Source organism: Zeus faber (assembly GCF_960531495.2).
Source record: "Zeus faber genome assembly, chromosome: 3".
In the NCBI taxonomy this organism is placed as follows: domain Eukaryota; kingdom Metazoa; phylum Chordata; class Actinopteri; order Zeiformes; family Zeidae; genus Zeus; species Zeus faber.
Window position 1 is genome coordinate 3,098,270 of NC_137190.1, and position 19,614 is coordinate 3,117,883.

General features: G+C 44.8%; 1 protein-coding gene across 1 annotated transcript in view; it reads right to left on the reverse strand.

The window, feature by feature from the left end:
• Positions 1 to 1,978, reverse strand: part of LOC307228310 (neural-cadherin) — a gene marked incomplete at both ends in the record, with an annotated part of 316,610 nt that extends 314,632 nt beyond the window's left edge. The window contains one exon of the mRNA XM_079997948.1: positions 976 to 1,978. Within this exon, the coding sequence (XP_079854074.1) occupies positions 976 to 1,978 (1,003 nt within the window). The remainder of the gene's footprint in view (positions 1 to 975) is intronic.
• Positions 1,979 to 19,614: the final 17,636 nt, after the last annotated feature.

Below are 19,614 nucleotides of genomic sequence, written 5' to 3' on the forward strand. Positions count from 1 at the left end.
TTCCCGGTGGTTCGGTCTCTCCATTCTCCTCCGTCTGCCCACTCGGGAAACTCCATTTCTCTCGTATCCCCGTGTTTTATTTTCCCCTCAGCGTCTCTCCATCCTTCTCTTTCCAACGTTCTCTCTCTCTCCATCCTTCTCTTTACCAACGTTCTCTCTCTCTCCATCCTTCTCTTTCCTTCTCTCTCCCCCATGTTCTCTCTCCCTCTCTCTCCCATGTTTTCTCCCAGCTGGGGTCTCTCCATCCTCAGGTGATAATTAGCTTCTTGCTGGGGGTGGGGGTGAGGGGGGATGGGGTTAAATGCAGGCTCCTCCTGTGAAGCTTCTCCACCTTTCACTCCCTTTCTCCACCTAGACTCAGCAGAAAGGCCTGCCCAGCTCCACCCAACTCAGGCCGAGCATTTGGGCCTTTCTGGTCAATACCGACCGGCGTCATTTGTGGGAATTGTCGCCCCAACAGGTTGAAAATCAATGCCTATTACAGCACCTTCATTTGTTAAGGGATGTTTGACACTTTTCCCGATTGACCAAAGCAAATATCCTGTTTTTACTTTACTGCTTTTCTAACACAGCCACTTTATGTACGTTTTATTTGAATCTACAAATCAGGATTTATTTCAAAAGGAATCCAAAACAAGCGGAACAAATCCACTGTTATAAGTTATATCAGGGCAGTTTATGTGACAAGCACATGTATTACTTCTAGGACATTTAAGAGCAAGTACTTATACAGTTTTACTGAAGGGGAAATATCAATGTGGTACTTGTAATTTAGTGTCACGGTATTTGTACTTTTACTGGATGGAGTAAACGGTCTGGGTACCCCGATGAATGTCCTGCAGGTGGAGGCGTGATGATGGAGACAGAAATACACACAAAATACACAGTGATGGTGACAAGAACCTCAGCAACGAGGCGCAAAACGAACAGAAGACACCGGACGTGGTTTTCCAGCAGAGCTTCAGCTTTACGCACCTCTCTTGTCCTGCACTTTGACGGTGATCTCCACCAGCGGCTCGGTCTCCCGGTCCAACCGCCGGGAGATGACGATGTCCCCGGTGTCCCTGCTCACGCTGACCGGCAGGCTGTCCGGGTCCGCCTCCAGCAGCTCGAAGGCGGCGGACTGGAAGCGCACCGGGCTCAGGTTCAGCACGACCGAGCCGATACCGGCGTCCTCCGAGACGTTGATCAACACGGGGCTCTCGGTCTCCAGCACGGACCTGCCGGACCTGCGGGAGGCCAGCCGGGTGGTGGTAGGGTGACCGGGCCACTGCCGGGGACTGATTGCCACGGACACCGCCCGGCTGGTGAGGACGGGCCAGCCGTGGTCCCGGGCGAACACCCGGAACTTAATGGGGCTGACGAGACCCAGGATCGAGTCCACCAGGAGGATGTCTCCCGTTTTGGGCACCACGTAGAAACTCCCGTTTGTCGGCAGCGCGAAGTACTTGATCTCCGCGTTCTTGCCGCTGTCTCGGTCCTCCGCCCTCACGCTGTGGACCACCGTGCGCAGCGCCGTGGCGTCGTCCACGCTCAGCCGCACGTCCGCGGACGGGAACTCGGGCTGGTGGTCGTTGGTGTCCAGGACGTCCACCCGGATGGACGCCACCCGGGTGGCCGCGGGAGTGGACTCCCCCCCGGGTCCCCCGCAGAACAACCCGAGTCCCAGCGTGTACTCCGCACGCTCCTCCCGGTCCAGAACCTCCGAGGTCTTGAGCAGGACGTGGCCGCGTCGGTGATGCGCCAAGACGCGGAAATCCTCGCACCCGTCGCCGAGGAGTTTGTAGTGGGGTGCCGGAGCCGCCGCGTCCCCACACAGGGTGTCGGGGCTGAGCCGGCGCACCGGGATGCTCAGCCCGTTGACCCGGGAGCCCGGGGCCGAGTTCTCGAACACATGACCGTGGAAGGAGGGCGGCCGCCCGGCGGAGCCGTTCCCCAGCGCGCAGCAGACGAGCAGCGGCAGCAGCGCGGTCCACATCGCGGCTCTGCGCTTCTCCTGCAGAAACGCGCGGGGTTTAAAGATCCATCCGCGCACTTTGTGGGTCGATCGTCGTCTCCGCTCGCTGAGTTGGACTCACTTGGGCGGCTCCATGGCTCAGCTCGCCGCAGCGCAACTTTGGCTCCGCTCTCTCCGCTCTCCAGCAGCGGACTGAGAGCGCGTCCTGACGGGGAGACTCTTCAGTGTGCGCGCCTCCGCCGCTTTCAGTCTCCGCTGCCAAAAGAGCCGCGCTCGATGACGCGCGGACACGTGTGCACGCACACAAATCTTGTGCACGTGCACGCACGCAAGGAAAGCGTGTGCGTGCGTGCGCGCGTCTGTGTGTGTGTGTGTGTGTGTGTGTGTGTGTGTGTGTGTGTGTGTGTGTGTTTGTGTGCGTGCGTGCGCGCGTCTGTGTGTGTGTCTGTGTGTGTCTGTGTGTGTGTGTGTGTGTGTGTGTGTGTGTGTGTGTGTGTGTGTGTGTGTGTGTGTCTGTGTGTGTGTGTCTGTGTGTGTGTCTGTGTGTCTGTGTGTGTGTCTGTGTGTGTGTCTGTGTGTCTGTGTGTGTGTGTGTGTGTGTGTGTGTGTGTGTGTCTGTGTGTGTGTGTCTGTGTGTGTGTGTGTCTGTGTGTGTGTGTGTGTGTGTGTGTGTGTGTGTGTGTGTGTGTGTGTGTGTGTGTGTGTGTGTGTGTGTCTGTGTGTGTGTGTGTGTGTGTGTGTCTGTGTGTGTGTGTGTGTGTGTGTGTGTGTCTGTGTGTGTGTGTGTGTGTGTGTGTGTGTCTGTGTGTGTGTGTGTGTGTGTCTGTGTGTGTGTGTGTGTGTGTGTGTGTGTGTGTGTGTGTGTGCCCGTCCTCCACAGCGTCATTCCGGCTCAGGATGCAGGTGGTGCTTGTAATAATTTTATTGAAATGATCATTTCTCGCCTTTTATTGAAAATAAGAAACCGTCACATGAGGTTTTTATCGCGTCACAAAGATCTAAGACACTTGGTGGAAAAAGTAGTCAGACCCTTTACTGAAGTAACAATGCAAATACCCTGTGAAAATGACTCGGCTATATATACATTATATACATTACATTACATAATATATAGACATTATATACATTACATTATATACTTTTTATTCATCATATACATTACATACATCAATTATATACTTTATATACACTATATACATTACATTGCATACTTTATATACATTATATACATTACATTATATACAATATGATTATAATATACATGACATTACATACTCAATATACATTACATACATTACATTATATACTTTTTATACATTATATACATTACATATATCAATTTTATGCTTTATGTACATTATATACATTATATACATTACATTATATACTTTATAAACAGTATATAAATTTCATACATTAGATGTTGAGATAAATATAGTTCAGTAAAAGTCCCCAGAACTGAATGTACTTATGGTACAAACTACTACTACAGTATCTAGCACTAGCACTAGATACTACAAATATACAAAATATATTTCAAATCATTGAGGAAAAAACAGGGATTTTGAATGTAAGCCACAAGTATCCACATGTTTGTCTCCTAATTTGAATCAAGTATAATATTTTTCTTTTTTCTTTTCTTTTCAACGCATTTTAAATTGAATTCTTAGGAGACTCCAAGAGTTCAAATTATTTAACCGAAGCATCATTTTAAAATGTGGACAAACTGTTTGTAATTCGTTCTAAAACCTTGTCTGCAGATGGAGCGTTTATATTTTTACTCATCTATATTCATCATCTCATCTCTATTCAAGATCAAATCTTGTCGTCTATGGAGAGGGGTTCACACTTTACAGAGGGTGAAATCTGTAGTTGTTATGGAAGTAACAAAGAGGTTTATTTCATTATTCATTTGATTTGAAACTTCACATTTTGGGATATTTATGTTAGGGGGAAAAAGGGTTCACATTATAACCACACCTACCACGACACCTGAAACAGGGTTTTGCGCGGCACGTTGTTTGCGCCGCTGCCTCACAGCGAGATGGTCCCGGGTTCGATTTCCCACTTTCCCATTATTGGCCTTTCTGTGTGGAGTTTGCATGTTCTCCCCGTGCTCCCCTGGGTCTCCGCCAGCATTAAAAAAAAAAAAAACACCCCAATTAAAAACACGCAGAACACTTTCCAGTCCTGTCAACGACCACCACATGGATCCAACACACGCAATTGGTCCCCGGGCGCCGACGTAGTGAAGGCTCCTGGAGGAAGGACAAGGACGGGAGCAACGCAGCAGCTGAATGTCTCCACCCGCTGCTCCCTGCGTGTGTAACGCAGCTACACCTGTGAGAAGAATAAGAAAAAGAAAAATCTTGTGTTTTCATTCAACTCAGAGGAACTAAATACACCTGTGGAATCAGACATGATAGTGTGTGTGTGTGTGTGTGTGTGTGTGTGTGCGTGTGCTTCAGAGGGCTTGAACACCATTGACTTGTACAAACAGACTAAGGAGAATCCTCTAAACTCTGATACGTGCACTAACAACAATCGTTCCGCAATTCCTGACCCAACGTGCGTTGTCGTACTCGCAGAACATCTAGACGACATGAGGTCCCGGGGCCCCTCCATTGTCCCCCCGAGGGCCTCTCCAGGGGTCCTTCCAGAAGTTCCAGGAGGTCCCCAGCAAGGTGGTTAAGAGTTAGAATTCACTTTACAAGACGTTAGCACCATTATAGGATGTTCAAAAGTGATTGTTTGGATCCTAGATTCACTGTTATGTCCTAATCATATCTAACGATAAATAAATTCTCAGATTGGATCCCAGGGACTAAAGTGTATCAGGTGTGTGGTCTGATATGAAATGGAGGGTCCTTGATGTGGGAAAGGTTGAGAATCACTGATCTAGACAGTTGACACCACCACCATTTCGCTTCCCTCTGGAATCTGGTCCAGGCTGCTAAAGGTCAAGACTGACAGATTTAAGCACTTACAGAGATCAGCCATCCTAAAAGGCCATCTAGATAAATTCCAGGTTCAACACAAGTTTATACTCCCAGCAACTAACCATCCTAAAAGCCAAAGTAGATAAAATCCAGTTTCTCACTTTATTTTCCCGTCTGAAAAAATGAGTTGAAAAACAGCCGGTTCAAACAGCACAAGGACAACATCAGAAAAGATAAAAGTGACTCTGGAAATAGCACACAATAAAGTGGTAATCCATGAGATTATTGTGAATGTTCATCCATGTTCACCGTTCACCGAGCACAAGGAGCTACGCCGGTTTATCAAATTCACCGCGGCTTCACTTCCTGTGGAGCTCAGTTCCGGCGTCACAGCAGCAAAATCAGTGCAGTTCACGATCATTATATTTATAACAAGCGAAAAGAACATCGAACGACATCTTCTAAACACGAACCCGGAGGATTTAAAACCACCTGAGACGCTCCAAGCCCGAGCGGCTGCCCTGTGGACCGGGTTTGTGGGGGGGACAATTCATACGATGGAAGGCGAGGCTCCACTCCCCGCTCTCACCTGATAGAGGGGCCCAAACCGGAAATGTCCCCTCAGCCTCCGAGCACGATGACATATGAGAGCGTGTGGGCGTGTGGAGGCGAGTGCAGCTCAGATGGAGGAGAATTAAGGTGGGGAACACGGCTGCAGTCTGAACAGAAGCCGGCGAACAAGTCAGAAAATAGCGGTGCGGTTTGAATAGAGCCAAGCTGAAGGATTTGTAAGTACTCGTACAGGTATGATTGCAACGTCAAAAGTGCTCGAGCGACAACTACCTGTTTCTAAATGCAGAAGAAAAAGCAATTCAGAGAAAGAATAGTGAAATGTATATTATTCTGGTGGCGCACTTGGGGAAATAGTTCAAACAGATTCAGCCCCAACAAAGCCCGCTGTCTTACGTTCATATCATGCACCAGGCGACGGTCCTGCACCCTGAGGCCAGCGCCCGCAGACGGGCGAAGGTTTCACTTCTCAAGGTTCTTTGGCTTTCCAGTTCTGATGTTTTTTGTAAGCTCTCTGTGTTGAGGTCAGTTACAAACAAAGACAATACTAAAATCATCATTCTGCAGTGATGCAGGCACACAAAATATGGATGAATATGGACAAATGTTGCCTTTGTCCACCCATAATGAGAGCAAATAGATAAATAATATAAATGAAAGTCTGTACTCGGCTCCCTGTTTTTTGGGACGAGGTGTTGACCTGAGGCATCAACACCACAGACCTCCACTCTCACTCCCACACACGCTGCACCCACTGAGCAAATGCTGTGTGACCAGTGTTACTCCACCTTACATGCATGTCCCCTGCACATTTTTTTCAATTGTAAATGTGCCACGTCTTCATGATAAAGTCTTAAAATCCTTCTAGATAGAGGAGGACGTTGGGACTTTAATCTGCACTCAGGGTACATTTAAATGAAGTTGTTTGTTGTAAGTGCCATCGATCTCCTTCTCTCTGCACATTATATTGTTTGCATGTCGCCCGGAAGCCTTGGTCCGGTGCCCGTCTCTAAACCTCCACCCAACGAGCCCTAGAGGCACCTTAACACAAATCTGACAAACTACATCCACTCACCAGGAGTCTCATTTGTTTCTATGGAGAGTCGGAAACCGCACGCAAAGAAGTCCAACCCTCTGCTCTGCGGAGATTTCCATATGTGTAGAACATAATGACTTCATTAACATTCACCATATTCACTATCGACAAACCCCCTTAAATCAATGAATTGTACAAATTTTAATGTGTGCGCTCTTTTGCAAAAGCTATACAAAGAACGCTTTAAACTCTTTCATTCACTGAGTATGGTAAATGTCCAAATAGCTCTATCGTGCTGTATGACTGGAGAAGACGCCGAGCGTCTCCTCTGAGACACGTTCAGTGAAATCCAGAATCCGACGGCGGGATGCGTTGTCGGATTCAGTGTAAAGGTGGACTGACTCTTGGCTTCCTCTGCCTCCTACTCCGATCACACTCCCACATTTCAATTTCTAGGGTGATGCAACTTTCACCTTGGGAGTTACGTTGAGCTTCTGTGAATCAGAGTCTGGCGGGGACGGCCAGGAGGCATTTCGGAGGCGAGCCAACATGAGAAAAGCAAGTTGGAGGAAGCAGGGTGGAGGCAGAGAGAGAAGGGGGGCGGAGGGGGGGGGCGGGGGGGTAGATACAGAATTGCAAAGACTTTATAGACTGTGTGGCAGGCGCGGAGAGGGAGCATGTGAGTTCATTATCCAGACATACATTCTCTCTCTCGCTCCCACCTGCAGCCGCTCGGCCATCAGGGGAAATATCCTGATAGGACGATAAAGAAAACAGAGACGGGGAGCGCGCTCAATAGAGCTTTGGAAACGCGCCAATTGGACTTTGCTGCAAACACAATCTGCAGATCCACTGGGTTGTAAATTGGCTGGGTGTAATGTCACTGTGTGTGTGTGTGTGTGTGTGTGTGTGTGTGTGTGTGTGTGTGTGTGTGTGTGTGTGTGTGTGTGTGTGTGTGTGTGTGTGTGTGTGTGTGTGTGTGTGTGTGTGTGTGTGATTTGCACAGGGGCACCCAGAGAAGCAAAAGGCCTAAAGTATTTTCTATACCCACTCGAAGCAAAGTAGCAAACAAACACACACACACAGACACAGGCACACATACACACATACACACACACACACACACACACACACACACACACACACAGACACACACACACACACACACACACACACATACACACACACACACACACACACACACACACACACACACACACACACACACACACACACACACACACACACACACAGGCACACACACACACACACAGACACACAGACACACACACACACATACACACACACACACACACACACACACACACACACACAGACACACACAGACACACACACACACACAGACACACACACACACACACAGACACACACACACACACACACAGGCACGCACACACGCACACACATACACACACAAACACACACACGCACACACGCACACATGCACACACAAATTTTGATTGTTTAACATTTTAATCTAAAGTCGTTTTTAAGTTTGTGTGTATCCAACCTTTATTCTGTTTTTATAATTCATTTTTGAGATTGTCAATAATTGTGTAAAATATCTACGACGATGAATTGGGACAGAATAAAAAAAGATGCAGGAGACATTTTGATGCATTTTACGCTGTTCCTTTTTATTGCATTAATTATGGCAAATGTAAAACTAGTAAAAACAAAACGTATAATAGAATAAGATACGTGCACTACAACTTACCTTCACACAACAGTTCAATTAAAAAATACCACCCATCAATTTATCACAGATAAATGTAACACATAATAAATAAATAAAAATTATAAAACACAAATAACACATTATGATTATTTTGACGTTTATTCGGCTCCACTAACAAAAATGGTTCCAGTCGCTCACAGTGCAGTGACACTACACTTAAAATGAAATGAAAACATGAGTCTGCACCAGTGTCACAAAACAAACCGTCTTTTTCATGATCACAACAACCAGGTTCCATCTCCATATGACCCCCAAAAAAAGTCAAATTTCCAAAATACTTCAGCGCTCCTGGGTCTAAGAACGGCCTTCAGGGCATTGTCCAGAATGAGGTGAAACAAGCCGGCCTCTCCAATTTTGGGTGAATTGGATGTTAAAACAACCTGTGGAAAATTGCCCTAATGGCAGAGCAGTTCTCAAATCCCTGGGCTTTTGCTCAAAGGCAACCTCCAGTGGGTTTGTTTGTATATTTGAGCTTTTTAGTTGTTTCTATTGCAGGGTCTCTCAAACTGGTGACTACAGGCCCAAATATGTGACCCACCACAGCAAAACTCGCCATCTCAAAAATGGCCAGGAGCAGCCAAATAAGTTAAAAAACCTTTCTTGAAGGAAAATTCGATTTTTCCAAATTTGTTACTTTCTGTTTTTTTTTTAATCTCTCAACGTATTCTCAAAACCGAGTTTGATTTATAAGAAGTAGAAAAATGTTAAACCGAGGAGTTAAATATTCCCGTTAGTTGACATGGGGAAACACAGTTCACTTACCGAGATGCTGAACAGCGCTGAACAACGCCGATCGATGGTTTCCTGGTGAAGATCATTCCTTCATATTCCATGTGATGTGAAGTCACAATGTGAAACCCTTTTGATAGAGTTCAACCTTTAAATCCTACTACTTTTACACGCGCACGAAGACATCGTTGTGGAGGCGTTGTGTACCAATGTGTATCACCAAGTTAGAATTGCTGACGTCACTGACGTCACTTCAGTAAACAAGACGAGGATTTGGTTTCACTTGTCTGTGAAAACTTTCATTTCCTTGTTGTTATGGATGAGGAGAAGCGGGTGGAGGAAGCTCTGAATCATATCTCGGACCTTAATCAGACCAGTGTGATAGATCCAAGTCTGTGTTAGCAGCGCGTACTGGAATTCATTTTCCGTGATGAGAGTCAGTTCTCCGATGACGGAGGACAACACACAACAATTTTTGTTTTTAAAAAAGCTTTTACTTACCAGTAAGAATACACGTTTTATAAAAGTTTAATTATTTTGGAGTTTAAAAGTACGGACAACACAACAAAATGTAGAGTCTATCAATAATATGAGTCTCAGAAAATCTGAAATCTGAAAATCTGTCACCAACCTCAACAGACTTCATAACATCATCAACTTCTTCCGTTGTAACAACAACGGACGTATCGTCGGTCTCCTCCGGTGGTTCTTGAAAATATTCAGTTTCATCGCCACATTATGGTTGAAATCCGCTGTTTGAAATGTATTCAGAGTGCGGAGTAATATCACGTTCAGCATCGCTGTCGTGTCCCTGTCAGAGAACTGACTATCATCACGGAAAATGTAGTCCAGAACTAGCTCCTTACAGTGACTTGGATCTATCGCACTGGTCAGAATAAGGTACGAAATATGATTGAGAGCTTCCTCCCGAAACACCCCCGTGCTGCGCTGTAACCATCTGTTTATGGAAGTGACGTAGGTGCGTGATGCATGACGCGTTTCTTGTTCTTCTTCTTCTACACGGTTTCACAACAGTGGCTCTGTGTGTGTAAAAGTAGGACGATTTAAAGTTTGAATCCTATCAAAAGGGTTTCACATTGTGACTTCACATCACATTGAATATGGAGGAATGATCTTCACCTGGACGCTCGCTTTAAAGGAAACCATCGATTGGCGTTGTTCAGCGCTGTTCAGCGTCTCAGTAAGTGAACTCTTTTTCCCCATGTCATCTAACGGGAATATTTAACTCCACGGTTTAACATTTTTCTACTATTTATAAATCAAACTCAATTTTAAAAATGCGTTGAGAAATTTAAGAAAAAGACAAAGGAAAGGAAGGAACCTTTCAAGAAAGGTTTTTTCTCGATCTTCACAAGTGACACCTTGTTTGGAAACTCTGATTCTCCACTTTCAAATGATGCAAAAAAAAATATTCGAAAGCCGCCAAATGAACCTAAAGTCTGCGGTGGGTCACATATTTTACTGTTTTATTACATATTACGCTATAATTATATTGTATAACATAAAAAAAAAAGAATTTCCCCACAAAATATTTATACCTGCCTTGTAAGGGCAGCCAGAGCTCAGTCAGCCAAGAAAAAAAGTTTGCCATGCTGCATACATCTATTCCACAAACAAAACAAAACATGTTTCACACAAGTGTGAAAATCCAAGCTCCACTCAACAATTACAATAACTACAATACTGTACATGACACATACTGTAAACAACACATACTGCACATTACACATACTGTGCATAACACATATTGTAAACAACACATACTGCACATTACACATACTGTACATAACACATGCTGTACACAGCACATACTGTACATTACACATACTGTACATAACACATGTACAGTTGTACATGTGTACAGAAAGGACACAGAAAGAAACATGGTTCTCAGTTTGCAGGGTGTTTCTCTTCATAGATAACTCATATTTTAACCTCGGACAACATGGATTATTCCATTTTGTTATGCATCAGAGCTCGGCGTTCAGCCCTGGATCAATTTCAAAGATTCTGATGCCGATCACTTGGATTGAATCCCAGTGATCGGAAAATCAGGCTCAGGTTAAAACAAAACGTTTCCAGAGTTTTCCTGCAATATTTTTTGTCCTTTAAACCTTTGTGTTATCACTTTAGAAGCATGATCATCCAACCTTGTCAATCACAAACCTCAGCAGCACTTTACATCTCGAGGAAAAACCGAGGGGAAAAGCAAGACATTATCTGAGTGTGGAGGTTGTTTTTATTTTATGTATGCATTTACTTTTTGCTTTCAAATAAAAATGCATTTTCCTAATGTGGACTTTTCTTTCTCTTTCCCCCCAGACCAAGCTGCGTCTGCTGCTGAGTACCTCCTCAGTGCTTTTCCTCATATCTCATCCTCACCCTCCAGACAGTTTGGAGAAGACTAATATCATCTGGATTTCCTAGTAAAAATAACCTGCCCGGCAGCCTTGATATATATATATACTGTATATCAAGGCCGCTGGGCAGGGGGATAATTCCCTCAAGCCGCGCTGTTGAGAGTAAGCCAGCAGGGCTATTGGAGAGGCGTAGTAAGGCTAGAGAATGAGCACTCTGAAAGAGCTCTTAACGATAGTTCAATGAACCCCATTATAGCTGGATCACAGCCCATTTTATCTGCACGTTTCCTCCGCGGCCGCTCGCTCTCCTGCTCCCTCCGCCACAGATTTTCTCCCGTTCGCACCTCGCCTGCCTACTTTAATTCAATAACCTCATGTGAAATGAACACCAACTTGATTCACATTTGATAGAGGCTTCTCCCCTCCCGGTGCTGAATAACAAACGAGGGCAACGGTCACCGAGAGGTTCCCGTTGCAGGTGCAATTCATCCTCTCCTTGTTTATCCTCCACTGGGTTCGAAACATTCATCCCCAATCATGTGGAGTCAAGCAGGCCGCTGGGAGGGTGTGGCGTGGGGCAGGGGAGGTGCAGCGCTGGGGAAAGGTGATCCCAGCTTTCCTGCACATCTCCTTGTTCATTTGTCAAGGACGAGCAGCCAAAACCTGCAGGTCCACCGGAGCATGGGGACTGAAAGATATTCAACTCAATGATGGAGCTCTGTGATGGAGCGAAAACTGGAACACCCCCTGGGGGCCAACGCACCCATCGATCCATCCAACCGATATTGATTGTAGAGAATCTTCAAACGTAGACAACGGACTGCCAGAATCCTTGCATTTTTTATATCTACGCTATGAATTTTCATATATATATATATATATACATACTGTACATATAGATTACTCAAGGTTTGTAGTGATGTTTAAAAAATCTGTGCACGGCACAGATTTGTGCTTAAATTCTGCATGCGCACGGCTTAAACAAAAATTCTTCAATATGTTTGTACTTGAATTCGATTTTACTTTAGAAATTAATTGTGACCCACCGCAAAAAAACACGCTATCTCAAATCGCTATGTCCAGCAGCAGCCAAATAAGTTGGAAAAAAACCTTTCTAGACGGAAAATTTGATTTTTACTTTATGGTTTTTTTTAATCTCTCAACGTATTTTCATAACCGAGTTTGATTTATTAATAATGGAAAAATGTTAAACCGTGGAGTAAAATATTCCCATTAGATGACATGGGTAAAAACAGTTCACTTACCAAGATGCTGAACAGCGCTGTACAACACCGATCGATGGTTTCCTTCAAAGGGAGCGTTCTGGTGAAGATCATTCCTTCATATTCCATGTGATGTGAAGTCACAATGTGACTTGAATGTTCGTTTTGATAGAGGTCAACCTTTAAATCGTACTACTTTTACACACACACAGAGACATCATTGTGGAGGGGCCATGTATCAACACATACCACCGAAAAGTCATGCTGACGTCACTTCCATAAACAAGCCGAGGATCCGGTTTCACTTGTCCGTGAAAACTTTCATTTCCGTGTTGTCATGGAATAGGAGAAGCGGAGGAGGAAGATCTAAATGGTAGCTAATGGGGGGATGGTAACTCAGGAGGTAGAGCTGGTGGTCCAGTGATCTAAAGGTTGCTGGTTGGATCCCAGGCTCCTCCTGTAAACATGCATGCTGTAGTGTCCTTGAGCAAGACACTTAACCCCTAATTGCTCCTGATGGCTGCGTCCGTCGGTGATTGAACAATTGTAAGTCGCTTTGGATAAAAGCGTCTGCTAAATGTAATGTAATGTAATGTAATGTAATGTAAATCTAATTATCCATTATCCAGGACTTGGAGAACATTTCAAACAACGGATTTCAACCTGAATGTGACGATGAAACTGAATATTTTCAAGAACCACCGGAGGAGGCCGACAACACGCCCATTGTTGTTACAAGAAGAAGTTGATGAAGTGATGAAGTCGGTTGAGGCTGGTGATGCAGATTATGAACAAGTAGTAATACACAAGATTCTCAAGTTCACCTGAAAATGCAGTGGAGAAAAAGAAAAGAAAATGAAAAGAAGCCCCAAACAGGCTCTCAGAGTGTAGCTGGGGTGGGGTTGGGGTTAGCCCACATAATAACTCCAACAACTTTGAAGATATTTGGCATACGCACATTTATATATTAAATGATACATCAAGGTTGATATACAGAGACTCATATTATTGATTTATTTATTGTCTATTATTATTGATAGACTCTACATTTTGTTGTGTTGTCCGGACTTTTAAATAATTCCACTTTTATAAAGCATATATACTCCTACTGTTAAATAAAAGCCTTTTTAAAAACAAAAGATGTTGTGTGTAAATGATGCTGTTCAACATTCCCTCAAAACACAAGAACAATGCAGACATTGCCACATTCAGCAGGGTGTCAAGTCTCCATGTGACAAGTAGCCATGTGGCTGTGTTGGTCCTCCAACCATTCTGGGAGCTGGCTGAATGAAGCCAAGTGTGGGGGAAAACTCTGAAGGTGATTATCTCAGAATCACAGTTTGCCACACACTTGTCATTAACAAGTCATAGCTTTAAAAATATTTGTTTGATTTACACAAATGACATCTTATTTTGAAGCTCTGATTCTTCACTTTCAAATGATGCAGAAAAAGTCAAAAGCCAAAAGTCAAAAGTCAAAAGCTACCAAATGTACCTAAAGTCTGTGGTGGGTCGCAGTTTAGAACTGCGTCAAAACATGATTATATTGCCAAACTTTAACTAAATGTAAGTGGAAAAGTAGAACCACAATTAGTAAAAAGGAGTAAATATTCAATATTAAACAACATACAATATAAAAATAAAAACATATTTACTTCCAATAATAATCCCACACCATTTATTTATCTTCTTTGTGTATGTTGATTTGTGTGTGTGTGTGTGTGTGTGTTTCTATATGTTTAATACCATTTTTACATCAAAATTTCTTTTTATACCCAGGTTTTTTTAAACATGGGTAAACTCGTTAAAAATAGACTATTGACGCCTTTCCCATTGCCACTAGATGAGTAGGCCTTGCGTTTGTTTCTGCCGTGTCATTCAACGTCAGGAACACGCCAGAAAAAGGGTGTGTCATGGCTCCAGTGTGAAAACAGTACAAGCAGCGTGGAGTATCCATGCCTGCACCTGCGCAGGCATGGATGGCTGTGCCGGTCCATTAGCGGCGGCGAGCGGAGACGCTCCTTCGAGGACTGGCTTGGGGTGGGGGGTGTGGAGCTTCTCCACTGTGGTCCCCACACTCAAAACATTTCATGGTCCCTCATGTGGGAAAAAAGTCAATAACTTCTGATTTTGATTTTGGATTGTTAATGGAATATGAATTGATGGAATGATACACGGTTAATTCTGTGTATTTATGCCCCAACATCTGGAACATTCAACGCTTGTCACATCATGGCGGTAAAGGAACCAAAATTAGCGGGTCAACCCAAGTGTCATGTTTTATCAAAGCCGAACGGAGCCGGTAAATACCTGTGACTATTACAGACTCATTTTTCCCATGAATGATACCCGGGTGTAACCTTTCCCACTAATGACACATGCCAGATGTTAGGGGTGAGCTAGTGTTACCAGGTTTTTGATGCAGTGTAAAAGATGAGTTTCAATCTGGGATACATATATTAACTATGTTGTATGTGCAGTGTGTTAACTTTGCACAAGTAATAAAGCGATTAATACTTGATCGTTTAGTTGTATTACATTATATTATTATATAAGTAATAACGTGGAGCCCCAACTTTAACATCAGATCAACCGAAACCATATCCTCCGTCGGCTTCCTTGCTACAAGCACCAAACATCCTCTGTGCAATTAATAAATAGAAAAAACACCTTTTATATCACCGCTGTTTTTATTTAAGTGCGACATTCTGGAGAAAACGGCATCTACCGGCTCCGCCCCAGCAGCCCCAGCAGACATCAGTAGAGTTGGCTCCTCCTCTTTGTTCACCTCTGTGCCACAAACCAGGAAGTTCCTTATAAAGAGAAATCGAGGCGTGGTTCAGACCAATAAGCACTCGCGGTAGCACCCGTCCATTTAGATATTCGGACGCACGTGTTTAGGAACAAATGTGGCCGGTGCGCACGAGTCATGAATCCAATAGTGTTTTTGCGTATCCAGTTATTTTGCAAAAAGTAAGAACATTTCGACCGAACGTCCATGAATGAGGCCCAAACGAGACCGAAAGCAGTCACCAGTGGAGTCCAACAAACACCACGTGAGGACCAAACATGTCCGCTTCTTTCTTCTTCGTCAAGATCACCAATGCAGTCCTGGCCATCGGGAGGAAGAAATGTGTTTTCAGTTCTGATTACACAGCGTCCACGGAAAGAATGGCATATGTCAAAGTCCATGAGGTTTGGAGTGGGTTTGGAGTGTGTGTATCCAAAGCAGTTTTTGGTTTTATCCCCGCAAAAGATCACAAGGTGCCACCGCCAACGAGGGGCTGCAGCAGGGAAATGTTTTTTCGGGCCGGCGGCTCCATGAGTCTCCCCCCCTACGGACCGGCGTGATCATCGCCATGATGGGACTGTTGTTCCGCCTTACTGACTCCGTTCGCCCAATTATCCCTCTCCAGGAATCCCTCTCCTCCCCCATTACTTCTCCCCTCTGTTTTGATGGTACAATGTCAGGCGGGAGCGTTTGTTAGTGTTTGACATTCAGCCGCACGACACCGTTTACAGCGGGGAAAAAAAAAAGCTCATAAAAATCCATTGCAACGAGAGATGACAGTCAAGTGATGGGGGGAGAGTGGGCGAGAGAGAGAGGGAGAGAATGTGGTACACGTTTGCCCTTGGCTCTGTGTGGCAGTATTTTTTTTTTTTTACAATAACAATTAGAGAGTGTGAGATATACGAGCTAATAATCAGCTCTGTCATATTTGCATATGCAGAGAGCGGTCGGGCGATCGCACGAAGCGTCACTTAGAGAGTGTAATTATCGAAGTCTGGCTGTAGACAGTGAAGCCTCGCCACAGCAGTGGAAAGACTCCTCGGTAATGAGCCTTGTCACAGTGTGCCCTCACACACACACACACACACACACACACACACACACACACACGCACGCACAAATGCATGCACACACACACACACACACACACACACACACACACACACACACACACACACATATACACACATTGCCCCGCGTCTGTTACCCAGGTTAACCAGCACTGCAAAAATGGAGTCCAACTGCTCAACTACTACCGCAAGACACTTTGACACACCTCTACAGATACGGGTGATGGAAGGCAAATATTGAGATAGATGAGCACGCACACACGCACGCACACACGCACACACACACACACGCACACACACACACACACACACACACACACACACACACACACACACACACACACACTCCAGCCATCTAGTCTATGGCATTCAGTCCGTACAACAAAATGTTCAACTATCACTAAGGTAAAGTTAGAACTTGTTGTAAGGGTTAGGGCCTGATACTTTAAAAAATTATATTTTCTTCAAAAAACAACAAAGAAGAAAAAGAGATCTGATGATACTGAATGAAGCTCTTCCCGTTGGAGACAATCGGATGGACGTTAACTTTTTGTGTCACGTGACCATAGGGACGCGGTGGTGGCCTCCCTCCCCCCATGTGGATGAGCATTGGCAAGTTAGGAAAACCTTGTGGCTTTAAACTGCTTCTCCGAGCTTTCACCTGGAAGTGAATTCACAACGACTTCACAGGTCGAGTCAAACAACGTGACAGCGCGCAGGATACTTGGGCTGTTTGCAAACAATAAGCTGATTGGCTCATGACTGGATGCCGCTCTGAGAATAAATGAAACATAATTGGCTTTAAACACCACCGAATCTGATTTGTGAAAGCAGCTCTTGGCACATCCCATAATGCTTCTGCGGTGAAATGTTCCGGCGAGGACCGTCAGCGACAAGCCAAACTCCAGCTCAATGGGCTTTGTGTGGTTTTCTTCAGCGCAACAGAGTCTCTATTCACAGAATGCATCCACTCTAACTGTACGTCTGCTGGGGAAGAACGAGAGAAACGGAGGAAGAGAAACGAAGGAAGAGTGAAGGAGGAGAGCGGTCAAGGTCAAGGTCATAACAGCCCCCCAATCTCTTCTCATGTCAGGAGCCTCGTGCAGCATCATCATCGACTGCTTCAGCTTCTTCCCGTGGAGGGAACATGTCGATTTCGTCTTGTTTTCTACGGATGGAGATGGTTTTTCAATTTGGAGGACATTTTCTTTTGGCTTAGTTACAGTTTAACATTATAGAAGATATGATTTAAACAGCAGTGAATACGTGTGAACAGTCTTCCATAATCAGGGATGGCCACAGACGTCGGCGTGCGTCTGGTGCTTTCACCACGACGCTGTCACGGAACATCAAACCTGCTTCTGGTTGAAATCACTTCTTACCTCGATTTGATGAAGCGTTGAGGCTGGTTCCTGCCCTGACGCCGCCATTCAAAGCAGGTCACAGGAGAATCAACACCGATGGCTTTTCTTCAAATGCTGTGTGTGAAAGAGAGAAAGAGAGAGAGAGAGAGAGAGAGAGAGAGGGAGAGAGAGAGACAGAGAGAGGGAGGGAGCAAGAGAGGGAGAGAGAGAGAGAGAGAGAGAGAGAGGGAGAGAGAGAGAGAGAGAGAGAGGTCTACTGAGGTTCTTTCTCTCTCTCTCTCTCTCTCTCTCTCTCTCTCTCTCTCTCTCTCTCTCTCTCCCCCCACCTCTATTTTCTTTTTGAGCCATTACTGCAGATGGATGAGGACCTTATCTCCATAAAGTCAACTTTTCACAAACAACCAAACAAAAGCCCCTCAATGTCAAGGCCAAGCAGAATTTTTGAAATTCTAAGAAGGTTTCAAATCGCTTTTTAATGATTCCCTGGAGTCCAGAGACTTACTCAGCACATAAAAGGGCGAGCGCACCATCAATTTCCAAACAAAAAAATAGAAATAAAATAAATAAAAGCTGGCCGTTGCCAGAATTAAACACGACAGCAGGAAGCTCTGGCTCATTCCCCAGCTTTATTAATGTGTCTTCCACTGATAAGGGTTTTCAAACCCCCTCAATAATTAAGTTGTTCTTTACTGTCTCTGTGGACATTTCCCTGAATGAGAACACGCTGGCAGCGGCCTGGTCATCACGTACAAGCAACGTGTTTGGGCGTGGTAGCTACGTCGCACACCGTAGCCACTTTTCTGCAGAAACTGTATTAGCCAGAGATTAGCCAAGATATTTGTATTGTTAGCCGCTGGGCCGGTCTGTCAGGCATTGGTGGTCATAGTTGGGGATGGGTGGTACCAACTGAGGTGGTTGCCATCAAGGAGACCTGTACGGAACCAGCTGCACTGAGCACACATTAGCGTTTCCATAATTGAATGAAACAAAAAAACCCAGAGCCCCGCCCTATCCTGCGCTGCCCCAGACACAGCGATGAACAAACTTTTAAATGAGGCCTTTTAGATATAATATGAGTGAAGATTCACCAACTGGACTGATTTTTTTTCTCACCTCAAATTTGTTCAGAAACAGATTTTGTTGGACTGATGAGATCAAATCATCAAAACTGAGCCTGGAGAAAAGCTCAAACGCCACTGGCTCAGAACTAGGGGCCTCAGGAGGGCAGCTCCACCCACACTGAAACAAACCTTCAGACAGGTGGATTGGATGCATGTTGTGAGGTTGAGAGAAATTCACAAGTCAAAGACACTGAGCAGTGAATCAGTCATACCCTTGAATCAAGGTTTGAGGCATTTTCCTGTCGAAAGGGACACGTGGATCCAAGCAGCAACCTGAGAGATTAGTTTGAAGGGAGAACACAGCACAAAATATTGTTCCTATGTAATATTTTGGGAGGTGTTACATATCACAGTGTGTATCTCTATGGCAGAAAGACATCCTCTGCCCCATTTGTGTTTTACTCCAACCCCACATGGTGGGTGGAGACAGGCTGAACGGTGTTTCATTACATGTAGTTAGTACACAAGTTATCCATCAGGGTTCATGATTTTGTGATGCATGTCTGTAACCAACATTAGACAATGACACGTCAGCAATGACATGAACAATCTGACAATGAGAGATGGTAAATCTGCAGAAGTTTCTACTGAAGAAGTTTCACTTTTCTGAGCAGATTTGAGAAACGTGACGTTTCAAGTTCACTTTTGTATATTTGTGAAGCCAGTCAGGTAGC